The sequence below is a fragment of the Typha angustifolia genome, chromosome 12, assembly GCF_048772165.1.
Source record: "Typha angustifolia cultivar Huaian chromosome 12, ASM4877216v1, whole genome shotgun sequence".
NCBI lineage: Eukaryota > Viridiplantae > Streptophyta > Magnoliopsida > Poales > Typhaceae > Typha > Typha angustifolia.
The window spans coordinates 11,276,395-11,298,931 of NC_133250.1; the positions used below are offsets into that span (position 1 = coordinate 11,276,395).

A 22,537-nucleotide genomic window follows, 5' to 3' on the forward strand; every position below is an offset into this window, starting at 1 on the left:
CTCCTTTCAAGCCTAATAAGAACTAGAGGTTTCATTTCATTTCAATGATTTTGAATGGATTTTAGAGAGTACGTGTAATGAAATATGATGATTCAAGGTCAGATTTTTTATGATCACAGTCTTTGTATACTATTTATTCTTGTCGATGATTGCCCTCGATAGAGTATTATAAAAGGTAGAAACCTACGAAGGTCACACCTAACAAATATTTTAAACCATAGAGGAATCTAAAATTTCAAACAACATGGATCTTTTTATAAAGTTGAACCGTAAGGGCTAATTCTAGAAACTTAAAAAGATCAGGGACTGGTTTGAATTTATTTCCGAATGAAATAGAAGAAGTCCCTGGAAGCGGGGCCTAATCGAATTAATTCTATTTCCCGCGGCTTAGTAGAAGCCCTCGATTCCCGACCACTGCGAACCCCGCCATGAGCTCGAGAGATCTCGCCCTCGTCTCCATCTCCGCCGCCATTGGAGCCGTCGCCTCCGCGATCGCCATCCGATTCGTCTGTTCGTCGAGACGCAACAAACCCTCGCCTTCTTCTTCTTCTTCTTCTCCTTCTTCCGATGGTTCCCTCGATACCTCGCCTTCTCAGAGCCCCTTCGATCCATCCAAACGCGAAGGGTTTATATAACACTTAACCTACTTCTTTTACCTCCCATTTCGGTTCTTTTTCTGTTTGACTCGTAATCTTCTATCGGTTTTCAGGTACCTTTCGTGGGATGATTACTTCATGGCGATCGCTTTCCTCTCGGCTAAGCGGTCTAAGGATCCTAACAGGCAGGTACGAGATAAATGCCATCTCTTACTACCGAACTAGTCATCTTGTGACTAGAATTGAATAAAACTTATCCAGCATATGATTTGTCATTTATTATTTCAGTAATTTTTGCTCTTGGTCCACTATCTGGTTCTTTTATTTGGGAGATCTGATGGAAATTATAGTTGACAAGAATAAGGCCTTAATCCAACTAGTAATCCTAGTCAAATCCGTTTTAATGTGGAAGCCACAGTTTTGATTACTTACACAGTTCGAAATCCTATGGAACAACACTAGAGCATGCCACCTAAATAGTCAATTTTACTTGTTAGTATGAGACCCTCCAGCATTATTATTATTCTACCGGAACATAATATACTTTATACAATGACATACGAAATGTGCATTATCTCAACTTTCTGTATCGTTATAATCAACAGCTACATGATGAAGAAATTATCATTATTAAGCTTGTGAAATTGCTAACAGATGACAATGCTTCTAAAATATAATTACTTTTAAGTGATTTCTGCTTGTGGTTCATATGTTTAAAGAAAGTCATGATGACTTATTTCTCATGGTATCTTCTTGTTCAGTTTCATTAATTTCTTATTGATCTCATGACATTCATATTGGCACTAACTAGTTTGAGAATAATGCCTGCTACTCTTGATACTTATTGCATTTGGTTAGACACCTTATCAACTATTGCTACTAAATTCATATGATGATTTATTCATTGCAGGTAGGTGCATGCCTGGTCAGTCAAAATGGAATAATCCTTGGTGAGGATACAGATCTATTGCTTTTTTGAGAAATATTATGCTAAGATTATCTTTTTTTATACTTAAATTTTCAGGTTCACATTTATACTCATTTAGTTAGATTGATAATAAGTTGAGATGTCCAAAAGATTTTTGTTAGACAACCATGACAAATTTTTGCGTTACTTGGTATACTTATTACAGAATTCATAGTATATTGCTGCATATTATGTCTGATTTGCATAAAAATCTCTGTTAGTTGCCTTCTTAGTAGTTTATTTACAGAATTAATTTTAGTTAGGCCCAAACAGAAAAGTTACTCATTTATACATAATCTAAAGGTCAATTTCTTGGAAGTCTCTATTCTTCTAGTCTGCATCGAAGCTTCTCCACATTGGCTTAACATGTTTTTCTGTCCCCTAGAAAATCTTATTGTTTCTTAACTCCACTATCACAACAACTCCTAACTTCGCCAGAATTTAGGATGATCTTCCAAATACCTTTTAATACTTAATATTCACTGATATCTAATTCTATCATTTCAATGGTCAGGAATTGGTTACAATGGATTTCCAAGAGGTTGTTCTGATGACAAGCTTCCTTGGGCAAAGGTTGGCTATTTTCTCTTTCAAGATAATCCAACTTTTTCTGTACCTATTCATCATAGCTTTTACACTGTAAACTTTCTAGTTAATATGATAGTGTAGTTAGTGCTATTCTTCGTAGCTAATATGGTAGTGCTATTCATCATAGTTGGTTCTTTACCTATTCATCATAGCTTTTACATTGTAAACTTTCTAGATACTATGATAGTGTAGTTAGTGCTATTCTCGGACCTCCAGTAGTTGGTATTTTGTTCATTTAATCATTTGTTCTATCAAAATCTTATATGCCATTTTATCTGGAGCTCTTTATGTCCACAATTCTATTTTTAAGGATCAAATTAATTTTTTTTCCTTTTTTGTATAATTCTGTTCTACTTATTGTAGAAATCTGCGGCAGGAGATCTGCTGGAGACAAAATATCCGTAAGTTTCTGAATTTTGTATAAAGTTTACAAGTTAATTACAGTTGTTGTTTTTTTCCTTTGTTAGTATGGCATGCAGTCCTTGCAGAGGTGTAATTGAAGCAGGAGCTTTATTAAGCCTTATATTATCAAGCTTTAGGGTAAAGTAGATCTGGTGCCTGGTAATCAAGATTGTACTTGGCCATTTGCAACTGACTTGAACTTGATTGAGTCATAGGATTTTTCTGGGAATTATGTAAATTTGAGTTCAAGCTCAAGCTCTCGTCAGTCACTGCTCCATATCCTTTTGTTTGAAACTATGCAAAGTTTGTCAAGGCGCCAATCTGTGATTTGTGATTTTGAATAGAGGAAAACAAACAATAATCATGCCTATTCTACATGATAAAACAATAAATCTGTGATTTACATTTGAAATTCTGGGATTTGGTTCTGATTATTGAACCATTGTTTCGCATCTCTGGCAGCTACGTTGTTCATGCTGAAGTTAATGCTATTCTCAACACTAACCATGCATCTGCTGCTGGACAGGTCAGTAATCTACTAATCTCTCTTCTAGTTGGGATTTAATTTTAGCTTATGCATTGTTCATATCTTTGCATAGTAAAATGATCAGAAATTGTCTGGACAAAGCTGGCAACTCCTAACTGGAACTCAACAAGTTCTAGGAAGGCTTGACCAGAAGGCCCTTGCCGACCTTTCTCTATTTTCGTGATATGTGATTCAATGCTCAGTTGAATCACATTGAGGCTCTTTGGACTCAATTAAAACAATTTGGTTTGGTTGATTCATTTAACACAATTATTAATCAGGCCAATGTTTCAGATTTGAATTTAGATATTAAAATTACTGTTGTCCGAATGTGTCTAGTATTACAAATTATTTTGATGATTGACTGTAACAGTAGACATTAGAGCTGTCACATCTTGTATTGAAATTCAAATGAATGAAGAAGCCTCTGAGTTGAGATGCTACATAATTTATGCTTTATGGTAATAAATAAAAGAATTTTTCATGGAAATGATCCATTTTACAAAATTCAGATCAATAATTCCAAAAAATTTAGAAAGATCCCTTGTATTGTTCAATGTAATGAATAATCTATGTAGCACATAGACAGTCGAAGATCGCAATTATTATTTTTGTTAAGTTATTAAGGAAGTTCTCTTCATCCCTTGATCGTGATATAACTAAGAATTGTGGGTTAAACTAGTTATAAATCATCAGAGATGAAGAGGTACGGATGGTTAGTTGCAAGAGTACAAGAGGTTCATGAGATGAGGTAATTTCCTATTGAACAGGAACTTTTGGGTTTTTTATGTGAATTTTACTAACCCACACTAATGAAAACAATTGTCTAAGCTTGTCTACCAGCCTTTGATAATATATATATATATATATAAGCACATGTATATTTGAATAGCCTAATGGCCATAAGTTGGGAAGAAAATGACATTCTCAATTTTTGTGATCATGGCACCTTATCTTTGCCTCATTCTTCTGTCTATCATCGTCAAAGCACTCCTGAGTGCTTAGTCTTGCTGGTGACATGAAGTATATTGTTTCTGTGATGGCAAGGGGTAGGGCTTAAAATGTGCTGTATGCCAGTTCCAGGTAAGTATTCCATTATGGGGGCAGGATGTGGACTTATTGTGCTTCTCCAATAGCAATCTTTCACATGCTTGGAGATAGTATTGATTCTTTCTTGTTAGACTTTGGGCATCTTTTTACTGCATGGAGGCTTACAAATTTGTGAAGGAAAGCAAATGTGATGCCATTAAGGATAATTTAAGAGAACATATATATCTGTATGATACCTGTAACTGGAATTCTTGCATCAACCTGTATAGCAGTATCACTTACAGAGCTTCACTGAGCATTCATATTTAGTAAATTCTCATTATATGGTTCTGTTTAATGACTCTTTCAGTACAAAGATGTAAGATATTCCTTTAGAAGGCCTTTAAAATATTGCTCATCATTTGGTGGTGTTGCAGAAATTGTACGTTACAATGTTCCCGTGCAACGAGTGCGCCAAGATAATCATTCAGGTTTGTTCTTGCATAATAAGTTTAATCTTATGCAGTGCACATGATTAAAGCTATGATACATTACTTTTAGGAAAACCCTTGCTCTCCATGAGTTTCTGCCAATATCCATTTCTAGCAAGTTTGATTATCTGACTATTCTGCGCATGGGTGGCTGCAACCTGTTATAGAAAAGAATGAAACAACAAAAGAGATGGATGTGCCAAGCATTTAAATATACAGATCAACAGGAAGATCCAAATTACAAGTTCATTGAGTTAACTGACCTTTTTCTGCTTTACTATTTTCGAAAGGAAGTCTTGAATAATTCTTTAGCTGTTAGAACCAAAATCTGTGTCAGAACTGGGAGTTCGAAATGCGTCGTGCTAGACAGTTGCAGGTCCTTTTGTCTGAAAAGAACCTCATGCACTTGGGAGGAGCAATCTGCAAATTATTTTATAATCTGTGCAAGGACAGAACAATGCGTTAAACTGATGACTTGTTGAATTGTTAATTTCATTTTCTTAATTCTTCTGTTCTTACTCTAATTGTGATGATGCTTGTCTAACGTGATGTTGAGTTTTTCCACTTCTCAAACATCTGTGAATTTGGGCTACCTAGAAGTGCACACAAATTAAATTTTCCACTTCATCTGTAGTAACTGAAATCTTGGTTAAGAAGAAACAGAGTTGACATGTGGTATGCTTACTCAGCATGATTTTGCATTTAGCTGGTATGACATTGCATCTCCACTTTTTCTATATAACATAATTCATGTCCCCAGATATGCTGTAAAATGTATTATAGCAAGCATGACTATCTATTATTGCAGTCAGGTGTTTCTGAAGTCATCTACTTTGTAGAGAAAAGGTTAGCCAATTCGGACATTGCTTATGTTGCCTCTCACAAGTTGTTATCAATGGCTGGTGTTAAGGTACTAAATGATTCTGATGATTATTAAAATTTGTGATTCAAGTTTAAAAGCTTGATTTACTTTATCCTGTATAATTTGCAGGTCAGAAAGCACCAACCAGAAATGATACAGATTTCAATCAAGTTTCAGGAGCTGTAGAAGAATTTTGATGATCATGCATCTGTGGCCTCCTTGGGTAATGTCAAATAAATGTTATTTCTGACTGTATCTGCAATATCTTCGGGTTGCCATCTCCGGATATCGTCCTCTTGAATGTGCTTGTTATGAATTTGCACTCAATTTAACTACGCAGTATGCATATCCAATGCCAAATTGCCAATCTCATTCATAGTCATCTTTATTGTTTTCGGCAGTGTTAGGGAACCTAGCAACTTGAATTTCTATCATTGTTTCAACTTTCAACGATTTACACAGTTCAAGAATGTTCTAGATGTATCTCACCGACTGGATCCTGAGTAAACAAATTTTGATATTTCTGGCTTTATTGTAGTAGTTTTGTAGCTTTCAACTTTTGAGAATTACATATTTTTAGTGGCATCAATCACTTATCATATTTAAACTATCTTTTCTTGATTTTCTCTGTGGATATCATATCTCTTTTTTGTGTTCTCTTTTTTCCACTACCCTTCTTGTACAGATGCAAGACACTAAGCCTAGTTACATCTCTATTAAAAATTGAAATGATGTGAAATCAATTTACATATGCTACTCTGTGCTCGAATCCTTGCCATTTAGATAAAGGAGAAGAACAAGAACATTTTCAATAAGATCTAAGATGTGATATACACCAGCATGTCTTACAATGTCTTGTGCAAGCAAAATAGCAAACAGTCTTCAAGAAAACAAGGTGTGCATTGAGAACATACTTTCTAGCAATTCCTTTCATTATGCGCAGTGGAATCAGAAATGACTATTGATCTTTTTTCATTATGCAGATTTTATTTATCTTGAGATGGTTCAAAGATGCGCAACTATTCTTCTGTTACTTGCTGGGACAGGAGATGGGGCCTCTATCCAAAATTGTCATAAGCTGTTAATTCCGGCAGAGAAGCCATGTAAAGGTTCATTATCAGAAAAACAGTTTAAGTGAGTGAAACAGATGACAAGTATTTGCTGGAAAGATGAGATCAACTATCAGGCAACAATGAGCATACAACTCTGAGATCTACAAAAGGCAAACTCACATTAAGCACATAAATGGCGGTGTTCGTGTTCCATTTTCTTCGAAGTTGAATGACATGCTATCTCTGCACCAGCATGTGTCCTAAACTGGCGGAGATACAGAAGTACGAAGATGCCTTGCGAAACTTCCAGTTAACGAATTACTACTTTGGGGACACGAGCAATCTTTTCCCACTCAGGGCCTTTCTTCTTGCTTAACTGCTGAGTTAGTACAGGATGGCACCCAATCAAGAGAAGTAATTCAAGCGAGGATGGCAGGCCATACTCCGGTAATAGCTGTAACTCAGGGCAGTACGATATGCTCAATGTTTTGAGGGATGGGAGGTTATTTAAATCAGCAGGGAGAGATGCAGATGTGAGTCTGGGGCATCTTTCAATGATCAAACTCTTTAGAGAGATAAAGGTCTTTATGGCAGCAAGTGAGGTAAGCTTTTGACAACCCTGAATATGCACTTCCTGGAGTGCTCTTGAGCTGCTCTCCTCCTTTGGCAACAGAAGAGATGTTATGTTGTGGCAATCTGCCATCTCCAGTGTGGAAAGAGAATCTAGGTGTAGCAGACACCTGCTGAGATGTTCATCTGTAATAGCACATTGTGATATTTTTAGCTTTTTGAGGGAATTGAGGACTTGGATATCTTCAGCCATCACAGGTTCTTTACAGCACCTAATATTCAACGCATCAATAGCCTTTAGGTGTTCTGGATGAAGCAATCCATGCAGGATATTAGTAGCACTAGTATCCAAGCTAAAAGTGATCAACTGTGACGATGTCACATGGAATAATTTCAACTGAGAAATCACTCCTATCTGGTGTAAAGTCATGCTCATGACTGTAGGAGGAATCAAAGGCACTTTTGTCAAATTCGGGCAGTTTGAAAGCTTCAGCTTTTGGAGACGAGGGAAGATGTCTCCATTTGCTTCCCCAGACCACTCAACGCATCTTGGCATGTCATCAAGTTGTAAATCCTTTAGAGATGGAAAAGCCACTGTGTTACTACCATAAAATTCATGCCCAATCTGTCTTACTAAATACATCTCCTTGATGTGTAGAACCTCGAGGAAGCCAAGCTGTCCCAAAGGAGGAAGTACCTCCCACTTCCTGCAGTTTGTGAGATAAATGGATTTCAGCTGACACAACGGTCTTGAATCCAGCCAAGTTGGTGAGGAGGCACCTCGATACCTGGTGATGTGAAGCTCTTTAAGGTTTTGATGAGGTTCGAGGCCTCCTAATACTTCATCATCCACAACAGGTAGGAGACTTCTACGGGCGGAACTCCATTCCAATTTCAACACCTTAACGTATTGTTTCTTAGTCAACTCAGCTTTAGAGGCTTCTTCCATGCTTAATACATTGTCTAGGTTCTTAATGCTAAGTTGTTCACGGAGATCATTCATACTCTTCAATTGCTCTAAATTCTGTCTCCCATCCCTTTTAACATGAAATTCAACAGAACCCTGAAGGTTGATCAGTCTCCCAATATCTACTATCATTGAAGTGTACTTGCTATCTATGTCAAGATGCCGCAGGCTGATAAGTTGGCCCATGCCTTCAGGGATCTTATTGAGCTGGCATCTCTTGGGCAAATTTAATACTTGCAGATGGAGTAGCTTGCTCAATGATTTTGGCAGCTCTTTTAGAGTGTCACAAAGAGCTAGGTAGCGCAAATGCATCAAGTGACCTATATTTTCCGGCAGAGCTGTTATGCTGCAGCCAGTTAAATCCAGAGCCCGGATACTCTTCAGCTCTGCAAAGAGATCCTCTTGAAGATGATCCAAGGTGAATGATGAACTTTTAATTATTAACAAGGTGCGCAATCTTTCCAATCTGCACTGGTTCGTAAGCTGCGCCAGACTATCGCTAGTAACAGATAAATGACGAATTGTTGGTGGGATGCTTCTAGTTATTGGGCTTTCAATTCTGATGCATTCATTGGTGGAAACTGTTCGTGCCAAATCATGCATTAGATCATGCATGAAATATAATGGTCTATTTCCCTGCTTGAGTACTTGAAAAAATGACCATGACAACAGATGATAAAAATACTCCATACCAATGTCCTCTGCCCTCTTATCAATTCCATTTGCATGCATAATAAAACCCTGTGACATCCACATCTTAACCAACTTCTTTGGATTGAACTTCCAGTTCCTGGGAAATATGCTGCAATATGCAAAGCAAGGCTGCAGGTGTTCTGGAAGATACTGATAACTCAAAATCAGAGTCGAGTTGATGTCGCTGTAGTTTTCTCGATCCAGAATTTCATTCCACTCTCTTGTGCTCCGCTTATATCTCAACAGCCCTCCCACAGCCTTGGCAGCCAAAGGTGAGCCGTTCAGCTTCGCTGCGATTTTCTTTCCAATTTCTTGCAGCTGTGGAAATGCGTCTGTGTTTTCATCACCCAATGCGCACTTCTTGAACAACCACCAGCAGTCATCACTTTGTAACCCCTTCATGAATATCGGTTCCCTGGCGTTCATTATCTCTGCGACAATTTTCATTCGAGTTGTCATGAGAATTTTGCTACCCTGCTCTCCATGTCGGAAAGGAGCCAGCAACTCCCTCCATCTCTGTCCGTTCTCCCAGTCCGTTTTCTCCTTATCGATCCAAACATCATCAAGTACAAGCAGGAATCTCCTTGACATTACTTTTGCTTTGAGGGTCATCTGCAGGACGTTGAAGTTTGTGACGCCCTCATGCATTTTATCGTTTGCAGACTGCAAAATTTCCTTTGTGAGCTTGATCTTGTCAAACCTATCTGATACACAGACCCACATCCTCTCTCCAAAATGCCGTTCGACCCTTGAGTCGTTGTAAATTAGCTGGGCAAGTGTAGTCTTCCCTGTTCCGCCATCACCGACAATCGCAACAACTGGAGCATACTGACCACTGGACTGAGGCCAGATGGCGGATTCAGTGGTCAGCCGCCGTAATATCTCGTCGCGTTCCTTCTGACGCCCAAACACCTTGTCTTCGGTCAGTACCGAGCTCGTGATGCGGTCGGATGTGTCCTCAGCCGGCCGACTTGATCCTCCGGTCTCTAATTCTACCACTTGAATCAGTCTCTCCGAGCTATTATTGATGCTGTCCAGTCCCTTGCCAATTAGTCGCTTGCTCAATTTGAGAGAGGAAGAGAGAATACGATAGACTTTTCGATCGCTGGTTAAGCTGGATTCTAGAATCTGATAGTCGAACTCGTCCAGTACGTCCTCTGCCTTATGGACTGCGTCTTTAAGCTGGTTTAGCCATTCGACTTGGTTAGTGTCTTTTGGCCCCCGCCTCTCAATTGCGCCAGCCGTGGCTTGGAGTTGAGTCAGAGCTCTCGCCAGCAGCTCAAGCTGGACGGTGGTGCCGGATAGCCATTTGTATTGGCTAGCCACGTAAGATTTGGCCTTGTCGATCAGTTCTTTGATGATCGGAGAGACGAACCACCCTACCACCATCACCCCTTCCGCCATGACGAAATAGATTCAGGGATCTATCACAAGTGAAAAGAGAGCTCCGCCGAGGTAGGGATTGAAGATGAAAAACGTGGATTCAGGCTTTCTTTCTTGGTTATTATTTTCTGTTCTTTTTTCCCCTTCATTTGGCAGGTCAATGCATGTTTTGCGTCAACTTCTTGGTGAGCTTCCCGGAAACTGCGCATAGTAATTGCGTCAACTTCTTGGTGGATGAAGACTTGCCGTGAGTCGATAAAGGTACGAATCTTTTGGATTTCTTCATACTTTGCCTTGTCATAATGTTGCGTAAGATTAGTTTGCTAATGGGTAATGAAAGCACTTACCTTTTGACACAAAGTACAGAAAAAACTCCTACAGTATATATTTTTAATAGTTCGAAACCAATTTTATTGCTTTTCCTAAAAAAACTCGCGTTTTACAAACAATATCTAATTAACACTGTATTATTATTATTATAGCATCCCAATATTACTATATCATATGTTAAGTAATTATACTTCTAAAATTATTAAAATACTTTTGCTGAGAAACAGTTTGAATACCCTTTGACATAAGAATGTTTTAGAATTAAAATAAAATAGAAAAATTAGTAGGAACAATTAAAATAAAAGTTATATAATTGTGACGATAAAACTATTACATATGAAGTCTTATAGGTATTAGTGAGTGCTGCTTAGAAAATTTTAAAATATATCAAACTAACGCCCTATTATTACTATTACAGCACCATAATATTACCATATCACGAATTAAATAACTATACTTATTAAATTATCAAAACATTTTTGGTGAAATAAGAGTTTGAATACCGATTCGAACCTCCATCCGAACCAGACCAGGCCCATTAGAATCCTACAGCCTTACCCAATTGACGAAAAAGTCGGTTTCAAATCAGACCAAATTAGAATCGGTTATTGAACCAGTTGTAAATGTAAATCTAATAAGCTTATGCAGTCTAACACTAAATTTGATGTTAAGGGTTATAAAGATGGTGATTAAATGTTTATGCACGACGGTGCAAAACAACAAAAAGATAGATGATAATTTGTTGAAAAAAAAGGGGGAGAGAGAAAGTAAACAAAACAACACATTAATTACAATCAAGTCTAGAAGAGAAAGGTGCCAAAACAAACAAAACAACTCATTAATTATGGCCAAAGAGAAAGAGAGAGAGTTTTTTTTTTTATTTCACCGATTACAAAACGACAAAAAAAATGTATTCTGAATCCACCTCCATTTTCCTCCTCTCTTTTAAGTAAACGAGTCCATCAAGCTGAGCCTCAGTGAGCTGACTCTAATTTAAATTCTGCTCAAAATTTAAATCGGATCTTAAAATAAGTTTAGCTGGAATTAACTTGAAATGAGCTGAGTCTAAAGTCGTGCTTTAGAGTCTGAGTCCAAGCTTTAGTTAAGCCGATCCGTAGCTGTTTGTTTATTTTGACACCCTTACATAACAACCACTTCACCCTTCAAAAAGATCTGATAAACGGTCTTGTAAATCCTCCGGACTAAACTTTGAATACTTTGCTGCATCTTTTTGGATAGCCACCAAATGTACTGCCATCCTCCTGAGAAATAATCTATAAGAAGGGACGACCTTGTTGCATACTGCCATCCTCAGCTTCTCTCGCAGCTGAGGGTCAGGGACCTTCCAACCAGCTTGGATCATGCATATATTTTCGAAATCCAAATTAAAGCTCTTGAATCTTTTCTTCAATTCCACCTTGGAAACTTTTCGTCGTCGACCTTCGTCGAAGTTGAAATAGGACAAGAGCTTCTCCCAAGAATCGGTGAGATATTTATCCATGTACCACTCAATATCACCCAGTCGACTCTGGACCCAGTCATCTCCCATTAGTCCCTCCAACCCGGAGTTCTTGACCTTCTGGACAATGTACGACATGTTATTCATCATAAACAAGCATTGCAGCTCTGGATGTTCGTCATCCCGAGATACTTCCTCAAGCTTAACTTTTAGATGTGAGATCAACAGGATCACATAGCGGCCAAATGGGGTCATGGTCCTGTTCCGGGGAAGCCTCTCTCGATCATCTAGAAGATCATCATGGAGTAGGAAATTAAGAGAGGTACTATAACGCACCAACAATCTCATGTAGTTTATTAGGTATCGAGTTAGCCTGTGGATCTCGCCGCACTGGAGTTGCCTAGCGGAGGCACGATATTTCTTGATCTGATTCCCAAGCTCTTCAAATATGCTCCTCACTGAGTTCCTCAGCACGGTGAAGACCCATTCGGCTTCCCTGCTGATTGTTTGCTTGTCTGTGCCGGAGAAGAGGGCAAGGAGGTCGGGTTTGACATTCAGGAGCGTTTCGTACAGGCCCAGTATGTGGAACAACTTCTCCGGAAACCGTTGCAAGGTTGCGATACTCTTCGCCATTCTGAGAAGCTCCATGACAAAGTCCATTGCCACCTCTGCGAAGCGCTCATCTATGAGCTCGTCGAAATCCTCGAATATCTGATGACAAACTCTCTTCTCCCCGTATAGCACCACGCTGACAACGATCTTCAGTGCAAGAATCCACCGGATGACCTTCTTGTCCACGGCAGTGAACTTCACCCTCTGCGCTTCCTCGATGTTTATCATTTCTAGTCCAAGAACGGCGAGGCGACTCCTGAGTATGCCACGCCGGAGGTCGACAAATAGCTCGCACAATTCTGAATGGTAGCCGGCGCGAACCATCCGGTCTACTATCTCTCTGAGGCTGGAGATGCCCTCAGGGAGGATGGGATTAGGGTCGTGATCCTGCAAGAAGGAGGTAACACTTTCCTCGAGATTAAACACGCACCGCGCTTCCGTTATGTCGTCAAGGCTGTCGACGGAGCCGATAGAGAGAGAGGCTATGCTGGAGGGGAAGGAGATGCAGGCGCTACTGACGTGGAGGCAAGCTTGTAAGCCAACGATGGGGACGCCACCGGAAGACGAGGTGTAGGAGGAGAAGGAGGAGGAGGAGGAGACGATGGAGGCATTATTACTTCTGCCCGAAGTTAGAGAGATCTCCGTGAACCTCTGGATATAGCTATCAAGGCGGCTGCCGTCCGCCCCGAAAGGAGTTGAATTCGACATCATGAGGTGGCCGAACTCGTACTTGAGGCGAGGCATGGCTGTGGAGAGGACACTCCTGACCCGGTCATGGAGATCAGAGTCCCCTACAGTAAAGGAATTGTTGGTCTGGAGCACGATTAAGAGGAGGTCGTCGACGGCGGAAAGGTACTCGGCCAGGTCGGCGTTGGAGAGGAACCTGGCGGCGGCCAAGGGGAAGGATTCCCACTCCCACGATACATCGGTGGAGGGGACCACCGACCTTGAGATGATGCTCGCAGCGGCTTCCACCCGCACCATGTCGTCGGAAAGCACTTCGCGGAGGCCGCTGGTCCGGAAGGAGCCGCGTGAACCTTCTCTGCTACTTTCATTGGGAGAAGAAAAGAGAGACTTAAACACCTTCTCGATTGGTCCAAGCATTTCATCTGATATGTGGAAATGGAAGCGTACTAGTTTTCTACTTCTGAAAAAGGAGTAGTGGTTGAACCGAGGCAAGCAACCCCCTGACTCAAGCTGTGACGAGGAATTTATCGGAGATAGCCGAGCCTACCTCTGGGGGAATGCCATTAGGAACTCAAGCCCCTGCCTATCAAACAAGAGAAGTTGACCTCGGGACAGGTTTCTTCTTACAATATAATTAATTTTTTATCGATCAATTTGATAAAGATCTAACAGTTAAGATCTTTAAGGGTATAATAGGAATGAAAGATATTATCTGTTTAGCAGGTAATTTTTTTAGATATATAATCTTACACATTATTTTTTAATAATTATATTATCTTAATATTTTATTAAGTAAAAAACATATATATTATTAACTTAGAGTAATGTATATATATCAAAATAAGGGTATTGATGTCTTTTATAATTAACTTGATAAAAATTTAATTATATTTTATCTTTTTAATTATTTACATATATCCCCTATTAGTTTAAGATTGATTTAAATTAAATTTTAATAGATAGATATAGAGAATTATATTTAAATTGAAGTTTATCTCCAAATAATCAAATTTAAACTATTTAATAGTAAATAATATCTCCTATAATTAAGGCAAAATTATATTTAAGAGAAAAATCTTAACGGAAGAAAAAAAAATGTGTAGAGCGCTTCTTCCGTACCATAAAATTAATTATTTATCAATCACTTTGATGAAGATCTAATGGTTAAGATCTTCAAAGGTATAACAAGAAAATTAGGAAGTTAGACACACGTAGTTAATCTTCTTAACTAATATACTTTTTTTTTTAATGTGGTTTTGGAACCGTTACCGGGTATAAAAACTGGCTATTATAGTCGTTAGATTAAGATTATAATTTTTAAAGATGCATTGAAGTATTTGCCATCTAAGAAACCATTAGGAAAATAGGTGAAAATATTTAATTACTTTCTATCTAAAGGATATATGTTAATTAGAATATTAAACAAATAACTAAAATATGAGGACCCAGAAGCACATACAAACATAATATTTTTTTATATAGAAATTTTATATTAAACTAGAATAAAAAAACTAAGAATCACCAAACACTAATAATCAATGTTTATAAGACATTTGCAGATCATTTATTGTTATTCTTAATTATCTCTGAAATAACTGGTTGACTCTTTCTCCCTCTGTATCATAATATACTAATTTCTATACTTAGTGGCAAATTTCTATGATCCCTGAGGATGAAGGCCTGTCTTTTTAGCCTTTGACGATAGTAAATGTAATCTTCATTCCGATAAAGCTCTTATCAATTTGTGGTACAAAGACCTTATGATTCTGCCATTAGTATGTTTCTCTTATTGTTTTTCACCTGATCAATTTGTGGTACAAAGCACAAGGCCTGCCTTCTTTTTTCTTTTTTTTTTTCTTTTTTTTTAAAGAAAGTTCACAGACTGTGATTCATTTATTTAGCAAATACAACTTGATACAAGAAAGAAAATTGACAAATAGATTGGACCATAAAAAATATGGTATCAAATTAAGCATAATATAAACTATCTTGCAAAGAAATGGAGGGTATAAGACAATAGTCCTAAAAGTAAGTCCCCCACTTGATCAGCAGCACCAAAAAGAGAAGCATCAAGAAGCTTAAAGGCTAGCGTATACAGAGGTGATTCAACGTCCTACGACATAATTAGCACTATAGTAGACATGAAATGCAAATTTACAACAATAGCAACAAGAACTACAACAGAAAATAGTAAAGAGATGATGCTTGCTAAGCTAGAATATCAAACGGTGCAAAAACAATCTCTCACCAATAGAGAACCCACAAAAAAGCAATACTATACCACAAAAAAAAAAAAAAAAAACAAACCCCAACAGACAAATCAATACTAGGCAAAAGAGAGACCACCTTGACCACCAGATGACAAGAAAACCACAATAGAGGCAGTGGCTTTAGCAAGCTAAGGGAGGGGAGGGCGAAGGTGGCGGCAATAGAGGTTGCGGCGTCTATTGGTGAAGATAAGAGAGTAGCGGTGGTGTTAGTGATGACTACAACAAAGGTCGAGGTCAGTGAGGCCGGAAGGGGTTGGCCACTAGAGGCTCCAACTGTTGAAGGAGGGAGCGATCTTGCGGACGAGCTTTGGCACTGGAGGAGGGTAGCATTGATGATGCCACGGTGAAGGCCAGTCGAGAGCAAAAGAGGGAGAGAAAGAGGAGAACAAGGATAGAAGGGGGATAAAGGAAGCGTCGGCTACCGACGGAGGGCATTGGGTGAAAAGTGAAAAAAAATGAGGAGAAAGGAGATGGATCTAGAGAGAGGAGGAAGAGGTAAACAAAGAAAACTACTCCCCTCCTCCTAGCCAAATGGCCATGGGAAGGGAGGACGGAGACTAGTGAAGATCAACAAAGGAGACCCACATGAAGGGGAAGATGAACGCTCAACTCTTCAAGTGTCGATGGAGGAAATAACTCATCCCCTCCGCCTAGTCAAAATGCTAGAGAAGGGGGAGGAAGAAAATGCGGTGACGATCGACGAAGAAAAGCTCGAGGAAGAAATGTCGATCATAGTCAGTGGAGGAAAAACTCATCCCCTCTGCCTTAAGGCTAGGGGAGGGGGCGGGAGAAAACGCCGTCGATGGTCGACGAGAAAGAAATTTAGGAATGGTAAAAAAAAAAAACTTTACTAGCTATTGAGACAGATTTTTGATCTAACTTCGCTATTTTTTTAATTCATTTCCTGCAGTAGGTATCTTGGAAGCAACTTTCGGGAGCCGCCAATGTTTTGACCAACCTCGTCCTTGGAACTAGTTTACAATCTCGAGTTTAAATATATATTTTTTGGCTTATTGACTATAATCCCTCCTTCTCGAGTGAGTGCACGAGAGAAAGGAAAGTAAGTGGGAGGTGGTTTTTCTCTTCATTTCTTTTTACTTCTTTTATTTATTTATTTTTTAAAGAAAAGTGACCATTACACATGCTTTCTTGTAAATTTTTTTTCTTCTTCCTCTCCATTTAAACTATTACCTAAAAAAGTTTACTAATCTCATTATAGAAAGACATTAACTAAGCATTGAATTGGGAGGGACCCCACACGACGAGGTCTGACGAGAGATTCTTCGCGTTCCGGCCAAGGAATAGCTGCTGGAGAAGAAGAAATAAAAGTGATGTCCTTCCCCTTTTTAAGAAAAAAAAAAATCTCGGGTGAAAGGCATCGATTTAACTTATCGAGAGAGAAAAAGGAATTCAAACACTTAGCTTATATTACAAACATCAAGCTAAAGCTTCTCCCGCACCTTTTCAGATCTTTTGCTTCCTCCTTCCTCACAATGTTAAAAAGCCCTTCATTAGAGAGCCCATCATCATAGTCTAAAGCTGCCATTCACATTACCTCTTCCTTTCCTTCATCTCTTCTATTTCTTCGTCTCGAAGCATGGCATGCATTCTTTCCCTCTCCAAACCAATCAACTCCTTGTCCTGCAGGCTATAACTTGCCACAAACTCTATCTCAGCAAATCAAGGGAAAGCCATTCTTCTCATGATCGTGTGAAGCCAGAGAGAAAGATAGAGAAGAAAGAGATCGATACAAACTGACTAAGAGAAAGAATGTCTTCTTCTACCGATTGGGGCCCTATAATTGTTGCTGTGGTCCTCTTCATCCTTCTCTCCCCAGGGCTTCTCTTTCAGCTGCCGGCGAGAACACGGGTAATCGAGTTTGGCAACATGGGCACTAGTGGTATCTCCATCTTGGTCCATAGCATCCTCTTCTTCTGTATACTAACCATCCTGATCGTTGCCATTGGCATCCATGTACATGCTGCTTGATCCAAGATATAGCAGAATTTACCTTTGTTTTTAGTTTAGTAGAGATGTTCATGTTTCAGGGCTTCTCTTTTTTCTTTTTTTTTTCCTTCACTTTTTATCAAAGTATATTGATTTGTTCAAGGTGATAATAATGTTTGTTGGTGGTTGATGGAATCATATACATGATTTGTCTTACTAATTATATATGATGAATTTATATTTGTTTTTTGTGAGTTGTGAATGCCCAAACCAAAAAAAAAAAAGGGAGTTAGTAAATTATTGTTTCGCCTAATAGTCTAATGCAAATGTGGGTAAAGAATAATACAATCGAGTTATTAATTACATGTGATTGTAGAATAAGCTCGCTAATCCATCAACTCCTTAAAAGATCCTTCGCGTTCTTGGGCTATTGGCTTCTTCCAGAAACTACAAGGAAAGGTCCATTATGCCCACCGTTAGAGTAGAAAAATAGCTTTGATGTTTATGTCAGTTCTATTTTCTAACATCTTATTCCATGTGAGACAAAATCTCCAGTTAGATTTCGTATATAACTAGATTATCATCGTCATTAAGAGTCCAAAGCACATTATTCCACCAACCCGTTCTTTGGAAGAGAAACTTTGATTAAAGAGTGGCGTGGAATTACGTGATAAGTTACACAGGAATGCTAATCGGTATGTTAATAATTTGCAAGCACCCTCTACTTCAAAAGCATATTCTATCATCTAGATTAATATTCCCTCCCCATCTGAAATGACACTTGGAGCTCAAGAATCAAACTCGCTCGCATTAAACTCGTGCATAGAGTCTTAGACTCGAATATGGTGGGCCGAATTATACCAATATTTTTTTTTTCGCGAATTAAATAGAGGAGTGAGCCATTAATTACGTGGAAGGATTACAAGGGTCTTAGAGAGCCACGTCATCACGTCTTGGATTAGATTTAATCCATGAGGCCGAATACAACCATACTATGCCATGCCATGCCATGATGCGCATCCCAACTAGTCGCGCTAGTTTTAATTCTTATCCGCTACGAGGAAAAAAGCGGAGAAGATGCGAACCCGACACTGGCGAGAAATTGACTTCGGATTTCTGCCAGATCGCCGACGACAAATGGAGGCCAATCTTAATCGCCCGCCATGCCCACGTGCTTAAACAAAAGATTTCTTATTTTATCGCTCTTCTCTTTCGTTGCGCATCTCTCTCTCTCGCTCTTCCTTAGAGAATGGTGATCCCACAGCTACTAATTTTTTTTTTAATCTCTTTTTTACTCCAGTACTTGTCTAGATATCAGCCCAAAAGTTGTCCTTTTTGCCTTCCGATTATCCATAGCTCAACATAGGAGGATAGGACCAACACAAGTCGCTTTCTTCCACTCTTTTTGGTCTGGCCTCGCCCGTAAAAGTGAAAAAGGTCGCATCTCTACTTCAATTCCGTGGAGTTCTCCATCCGAGAACGAATGGATAGGTTTCAGGCGAAGCTGAGGTCCTTCTTTAACAACAGATGGCTAGTTTTCGTGGCGGCAATGTGGATGCAATCTTGTGCTGGAATTGGCTACTTGTTTGGGAGTATTTCGCCGGTGATTAAGAGCTCTTTGGGGTATAACCAGCGCCAAATCGCGAGCCTTGGGGTCGCGAAAGACCTTGGCGATAGCGTCGGATTTCTTGCAGGCAGCCTGTGCGAGATATTGCCGCTGTGGGCTGCTCTGCTCATTGGGGCGCTGCAGAATTTGGTTGGGTACGGGTGGGTTTGGCTCATCATTACTGGCCGTTCGCCTGTCTTACCTCTGTGGGCGGTAAGTGAAAATGGGTAATCTTGTGGATTTATTCTTTTCCCAGTGGATTTCTATCTTGATCATGTTCTCACTTCAAATGTTTTCTTCGTTGGTGTGTTTTTATTAATGAGTATGAGGAGCCAGCTATTGTGGGTATGTTAACTCTGGCGCCAACCAAGATAACTGATCATATGTAAACTCGAGAATTTGTTGTTTGTTGATATCTTTTATTTTTATTTTTTTCCCTGAAAGCTGCTTCTTTCTTGGATTGGTTTTTCTTCTTTAGGCTTTCATGTTTTTGGGGTGGTGTGGTTGTCCATGAATTCTTCTTTCTTTCTTTTCTTTTTTTCTTGTAGATTGAGATATCCGATTTCATTGATATTGTTGGCTAATTTGGAAGAAAGACCAAAAGTGTGGAACTTTTTCCCCTTTTTGGTAGACATGTTAGAGTTTTAGTTTGGCTTCTTGTAGAATTATTGCTTAGCTTCATGTAGCGTAGAATTCTTCCACATTGTCTGCTGCAAAAAAAATTGTACCTGGTTCGAGTCTACTTGTACTTGTAAGCACATGAACTGATGGACCTGATGTCTTGCTGCACATGATCATGCCCTTAATATGGATCCCGTTCTCTAGATCTCTTCTATGTTACGAACTTAAGGAAGTTTTGTACGAAGTTGCTGCTCTTGTTGGACTCTTTTTTCTTACATATGTGTGGAGTGGATATCTACTTATGTTTCCTCTGATTGATTGTTAGCTGGTATTTCTTTTACAGATGTGCATACTCATATTTATTGGCAACAATGGAGAAACATACTTCAACACAGCTGCACTGGTTTCCTGTGTGCAGAACTTCCCCAAGAGCAGGGGGCCTGTAGTGGGTATCTTGAAGGGTTTTGCTGGTTTGAGCGGTGCCATTTTGACTCAAATATATGCAATGATACACACACCTCATCATGCAGCCCTTATATTTATGGTTGCTGTTGGACCTACCATGGTGGTCATTGCCTTAATGTTTGTTGTTAGACCTGTTGGAGGTCATAGACAAGTGCGATTATCTGATAGTTCTAGCTTTACATTCATCTATAGTGTGTGCCTGCTTTTAGCTGCTTATTTAATGGGTGTTATGCTTCTTGAAGATCTAATTAACTTGAGCCGTACGGTGACTACCGTGTTCACAGTCGTGCTGCTGCTTCTACTTCTAGTTCCTATCATAATACCTTTGCTTTTGACATTTTCTTCTGATGATACTTCTGCTCAAGAGCCTCTCTTGACAGTGCCTCAGAAGGAAGAGGCAAGCAATTCAGGACAATCCACTGAAAACCATGAGGTTATTTTGAGTGAGGTTGAAGACGAAAAGCCCAAGGAAGTTGATTTGCTTCCTGCATCAGAGAGGCAGAAGAGGATTATGCAGTTGCAAACGAGACTTTTTCAAGCTGCAGCTGTAGGAGCTGTGAGGGTCAAAAGGAACAGAGGTCCACGCAGGGGAGAAGATTTTACCCTGATGCAGGCATTAATCAAGGCTGATCTTTGGCTTTTGTTTCTCTCTCTTTTGTTTGGATCTGGTTCTGGTTTAACAGTCATTGATAACTTGGGTCAAATGAGCCAATCTTTGGGTTATGAAGAGACTCATATTTTTGTATCCATGATTAGTATTTGGAACTTTCTTGGCCGTATTGGTGGAGGCTATATTTCCGAGATTATAGTAAGGTAATTCAGTATTTGACAGTCTCAGGCTAGTTATTGCAGTCCTTCAAAGTTGATATATATTTGCACATACTGACAAGGAGCATAGATTCCATCTGCATGTTTAATCTGCAATATTATAAATATTTCTGTTACCTTTAATCATAAATATATCTGATAAAGTTTGTTTGCTTTTATGATGTACTATTTCTTTCTAATATTTGTTCCGATTTTAATAATCTATATCGTGTTACTAATAAACTGTCTTTGTATGCAAGTCTGTGTGGTGATGGGGAAGCATAGTCACTGTCTAATAAGGCATTATTCCAGTGTGACAATTTTGATTTTCTGTAAAATTCATTGCCACAAGATTATGCACGAACATGCCATCAAGCACAACTTACCCGTTTAAGCACAAAGGAGATCACACTTATTTAATATTTTTATATGTTTTTTTATATGTTAATGTTATTTGTTGCTCAGGGTTGATCTATTAATCAACCTTTTGAATTAACTTTTTCTGGAAACATTTCCCCAGTGTATTAACTTAACAAAAGATTTCGTTCGATTTTTTATGTCATTTTGGTTCTTCCTTTCTAAAATGCTTCAATTGTATGATCAGGGATCATGCATATCCAAGGCCAGTTGCTTTGGCAATGGCTCAGATTTTAATGGCGATTGGGCACTTCTTCTTTGCGATGGCTTGGCCTGGAGCAATGTATGTAGGGACTTTGCTAATTGGGCTTGGATATGGGGCTCATTGGTCTATTGTTCCAGCTGCTGCCTCTGAGCTATTCGGCTTGAAAAACTTTGGTGCTTTGTACAACTTTCTTACAGTGGCTAATCCTGCAGGCTCATTAGTATTCTCAGGCCTTATTGCTAGTGGTATTTATGATTATGAAGCTGAGAAGCAAGCACACGAGCACCATAACTGGACATCCTTGTTTAGGAAATTGCTCTATGAGGCACAAGTTCAGGAAGAAAAGGAACTAAAATGTCAAGGCGCTGTATGCTTCTTTCTTTCCTCCTTAATTATGTCGGGTTTTTGCATTGTTGCAGTTGCCTTCAGCATGACTCTAGTTTATAGAACCAAGATCGTTTATGCTCATCTCTATGGCAAATCTCAGAAGTGAACCATCTTTTAGAGGAAGCACGTGATCTGGTATCTAAGCTTATGATCTCACAGCCAATGGTATGACTTTCTACATGGAGTAGTTATCAATTGTTTGGAGGCGTCCGTTGGAAAATAGTCGTTACGCATGAATGTTTATGGAAATAGAGATCAACCGTGGATATATGGGTGCTTCATTTATTCGCCGTCAATATATTCTGTGAAATACTGGAATCTTCCAGTATATTCAAATAAGTGAATTGTCTGTTCTCTTTCCTTTTTTTATGTCTTTTATGCTGATGCATTAATTGTTCCACAACAATTTACAGGATTGAGATCATTTGATATTCTTTATCAATTGTAGTATAATGGTACTTTTGCATCATAATTTTCTGAATACTTACCTTGCTAGTCTACTGAATTGCATTCATATTGAACATAATGATGTAGGTGTCCAACTGGAAGTGTTTTTGACTATTTTCCTAGAAAAAGGCAAAATCTTGATTTGGAAGTA

General features: G+C 39.0%; 5 protein-coding genes across 5 annotated transcripts; 3 read left to right on the forward strand and 2 right to left on the reverse strand.

Annotated features, from left to right (window-relative positions):
* The first annotated feature begins 377 nt into the window (after nt 1–377).
* LOC140772479 (uncharacterized) lies at nt 378–6,575 on the forward strand. Its single transcript, XM_073114567.1, has 10 exons — nt 378–625; nt 710–785; nt 1,507–1,546; nt 2,078–2,136; nt 2,515–2,552; nt 3,016–3,079; nt 4,546–4,599; nt 5,408–5,509; nt 5,591–6,356; nt 6,445–6,575. Exons 1-9 carry the CDS (start codon nt 429–431, stop codon nt 5,645–5,647), a joined length of 687 nt encoding a protein of 228 aa, XP_072970668.1. The 5' UTR covers nt 378–428; the 3' UTR covers nt 5,648–6,356; nt 6,445–6,575.
* Nucleotides 6,576–6,822: 247 nt separating this feature from the next.
* LOC140772478 (putative disease resistance RPP13-like protein 1) lies at nt 6,823–10,236 on the reverse strand. Its single transcript, XM_073114566.1, has one exon. It carries the CDS (start codon nt 10,145–10,147, stop codon nt 6,824–6,826), a length of 3,324 nt encoding a protein of 1,107 aa, XP_072970667.1. The 5' UTR covers nt 10,148–10,236; the 3' UTR covers nt 6,823.
* On the forward strand, nt 10,101–17,631 carry LOC140772480 (uncharacterized). The gene is made up of 3 exons (XM_073114568.1): nt 10,101–10,198; nt 10,283–10,387; nt 17,132–17,631. Exon 3 carries the CDS (start codon nt 17,255–17,257, stop codon nt 17,471–17,473), a length of 219 nt encoding a protein of 72 aa, XP_072970669.1. The 5' UTR covers nt 10,101–10,198; nt 10,283–10,387; nt 17,132–17,254; the 3' UTR covers nt 17,474–17,631.
* LOC140772209 (exocyst complex component EXO70A1-like) lies at nt 11,299–13,793 on the reverse strand. Its single transcript, XM_073114153.1, has one exon. The coding sequence runs from the start codon at nt 13,629–13,631 to the stop codon at nt 11,613–11,615; it is 2,019 nt and encodes a 672-aa protein (XP_072970254.1). The 5' UTR covers nt 13,632–13,793; the 3' UTR covers nt 11,299–11,612.
* A 995-nt stretch (nt 17,632–18,626) lies between the features above and the next one.
* On the forward strand, nt 18,627–22,392 carry LOC140772611 (protein NUCLEAR FUSION DEFECTIVE 4-like). The gene is made up of 3 exons (XM_073114760.1): nt 18,627–19,250; nt 20,002–20,936; nt 21,535–22,392. The coding sequence occupies exons 1-3, from the start codon at nt 18,915–18,917 to the stop codon at nt 22,043–22,045; spliced, it is 1,782 nt and encodes a 593-aa protein (XP_072970861.1). The 5' UTR covers nt 18,627–18,914; the 3' UTR covers nt 22,046–22,392.
* Nucleotides 22,393–22,537: the final 145 nt, after the last annotated feature.

What these genes read in the sequence shown, in the direction of transcription:
- LOC140772611 (XM_073114760.1), top strand. Translation starts at nt 18,915, where the DNA reads ATGGATAGGTTTCAGGCGAAGCTGAGGTCCTTCTTTAACAACAGATGG. An exon ending in CTGTCTTACCTCTGTGGGCG is followed by an intron (nt 19,251 to 20,001) that starts GTAAGTGAAAAT and finishes TTTCTTTTACAG; the next exon opens with ATGTGCATACTCATATTTAT. An exon ending in ATTTCCGAGATTATAGTAAG is followed by an intron (nt 20,937 to 21,534) that starts GTAATTCAGTAT and finishes TTGTATGATCAG; the next exon opens with GGATCATGCATATCCAAGGC.
- LOC140772480 (XM_073114568.1), top strand. Translation starts at nt 17,255, where the DNA reads ATGTCTTCTTCTACCGATTGGGGCCCTATAATTGTTGCTGTGGTCCTC.
- LOC140772478 (XM_073114566.1), bottom strand. Translation starts at nt 10,147, where the DNA reads ATGGCGGAAGGGGTGATGGTGGTAGGGTGGTTCGTCTCTCCGATCATC.
- LOC140772479 (XM_073114567.1), top strand. Translation starts at nt 429, where the DNA reads ATGAGCTCGAGAGATCTCGCCCTCGTCTCCATCTCCGCCGCCATTGGA. An exon ending in CTAAGGATCCTAACAGGCAG is followed by an intron (nt 786 to 1,506) that starts GTACGAGATAAA and finishes TATTCATTGCAG; the next exon opens with GTAGGTGCATGCCTGGTCAG. An exon ending in ACAAGCTTCCTTGGGCAAAG is followed by an intron (nt 2,137 to 2,514) that starts GTTGGCTATTTT and finishes TACTTATTGTAG; the next exon opens with AAATCTGCGGCAGGAGATCT.
- LOC140772209 (XM_073114153.1), bottom strand. Translation starts at nt 13,631, where the DNA reads ATGCTTGGACCAATCGAGAAGGTGTTTAAGTCTCTCTTTTCTTCTCCC.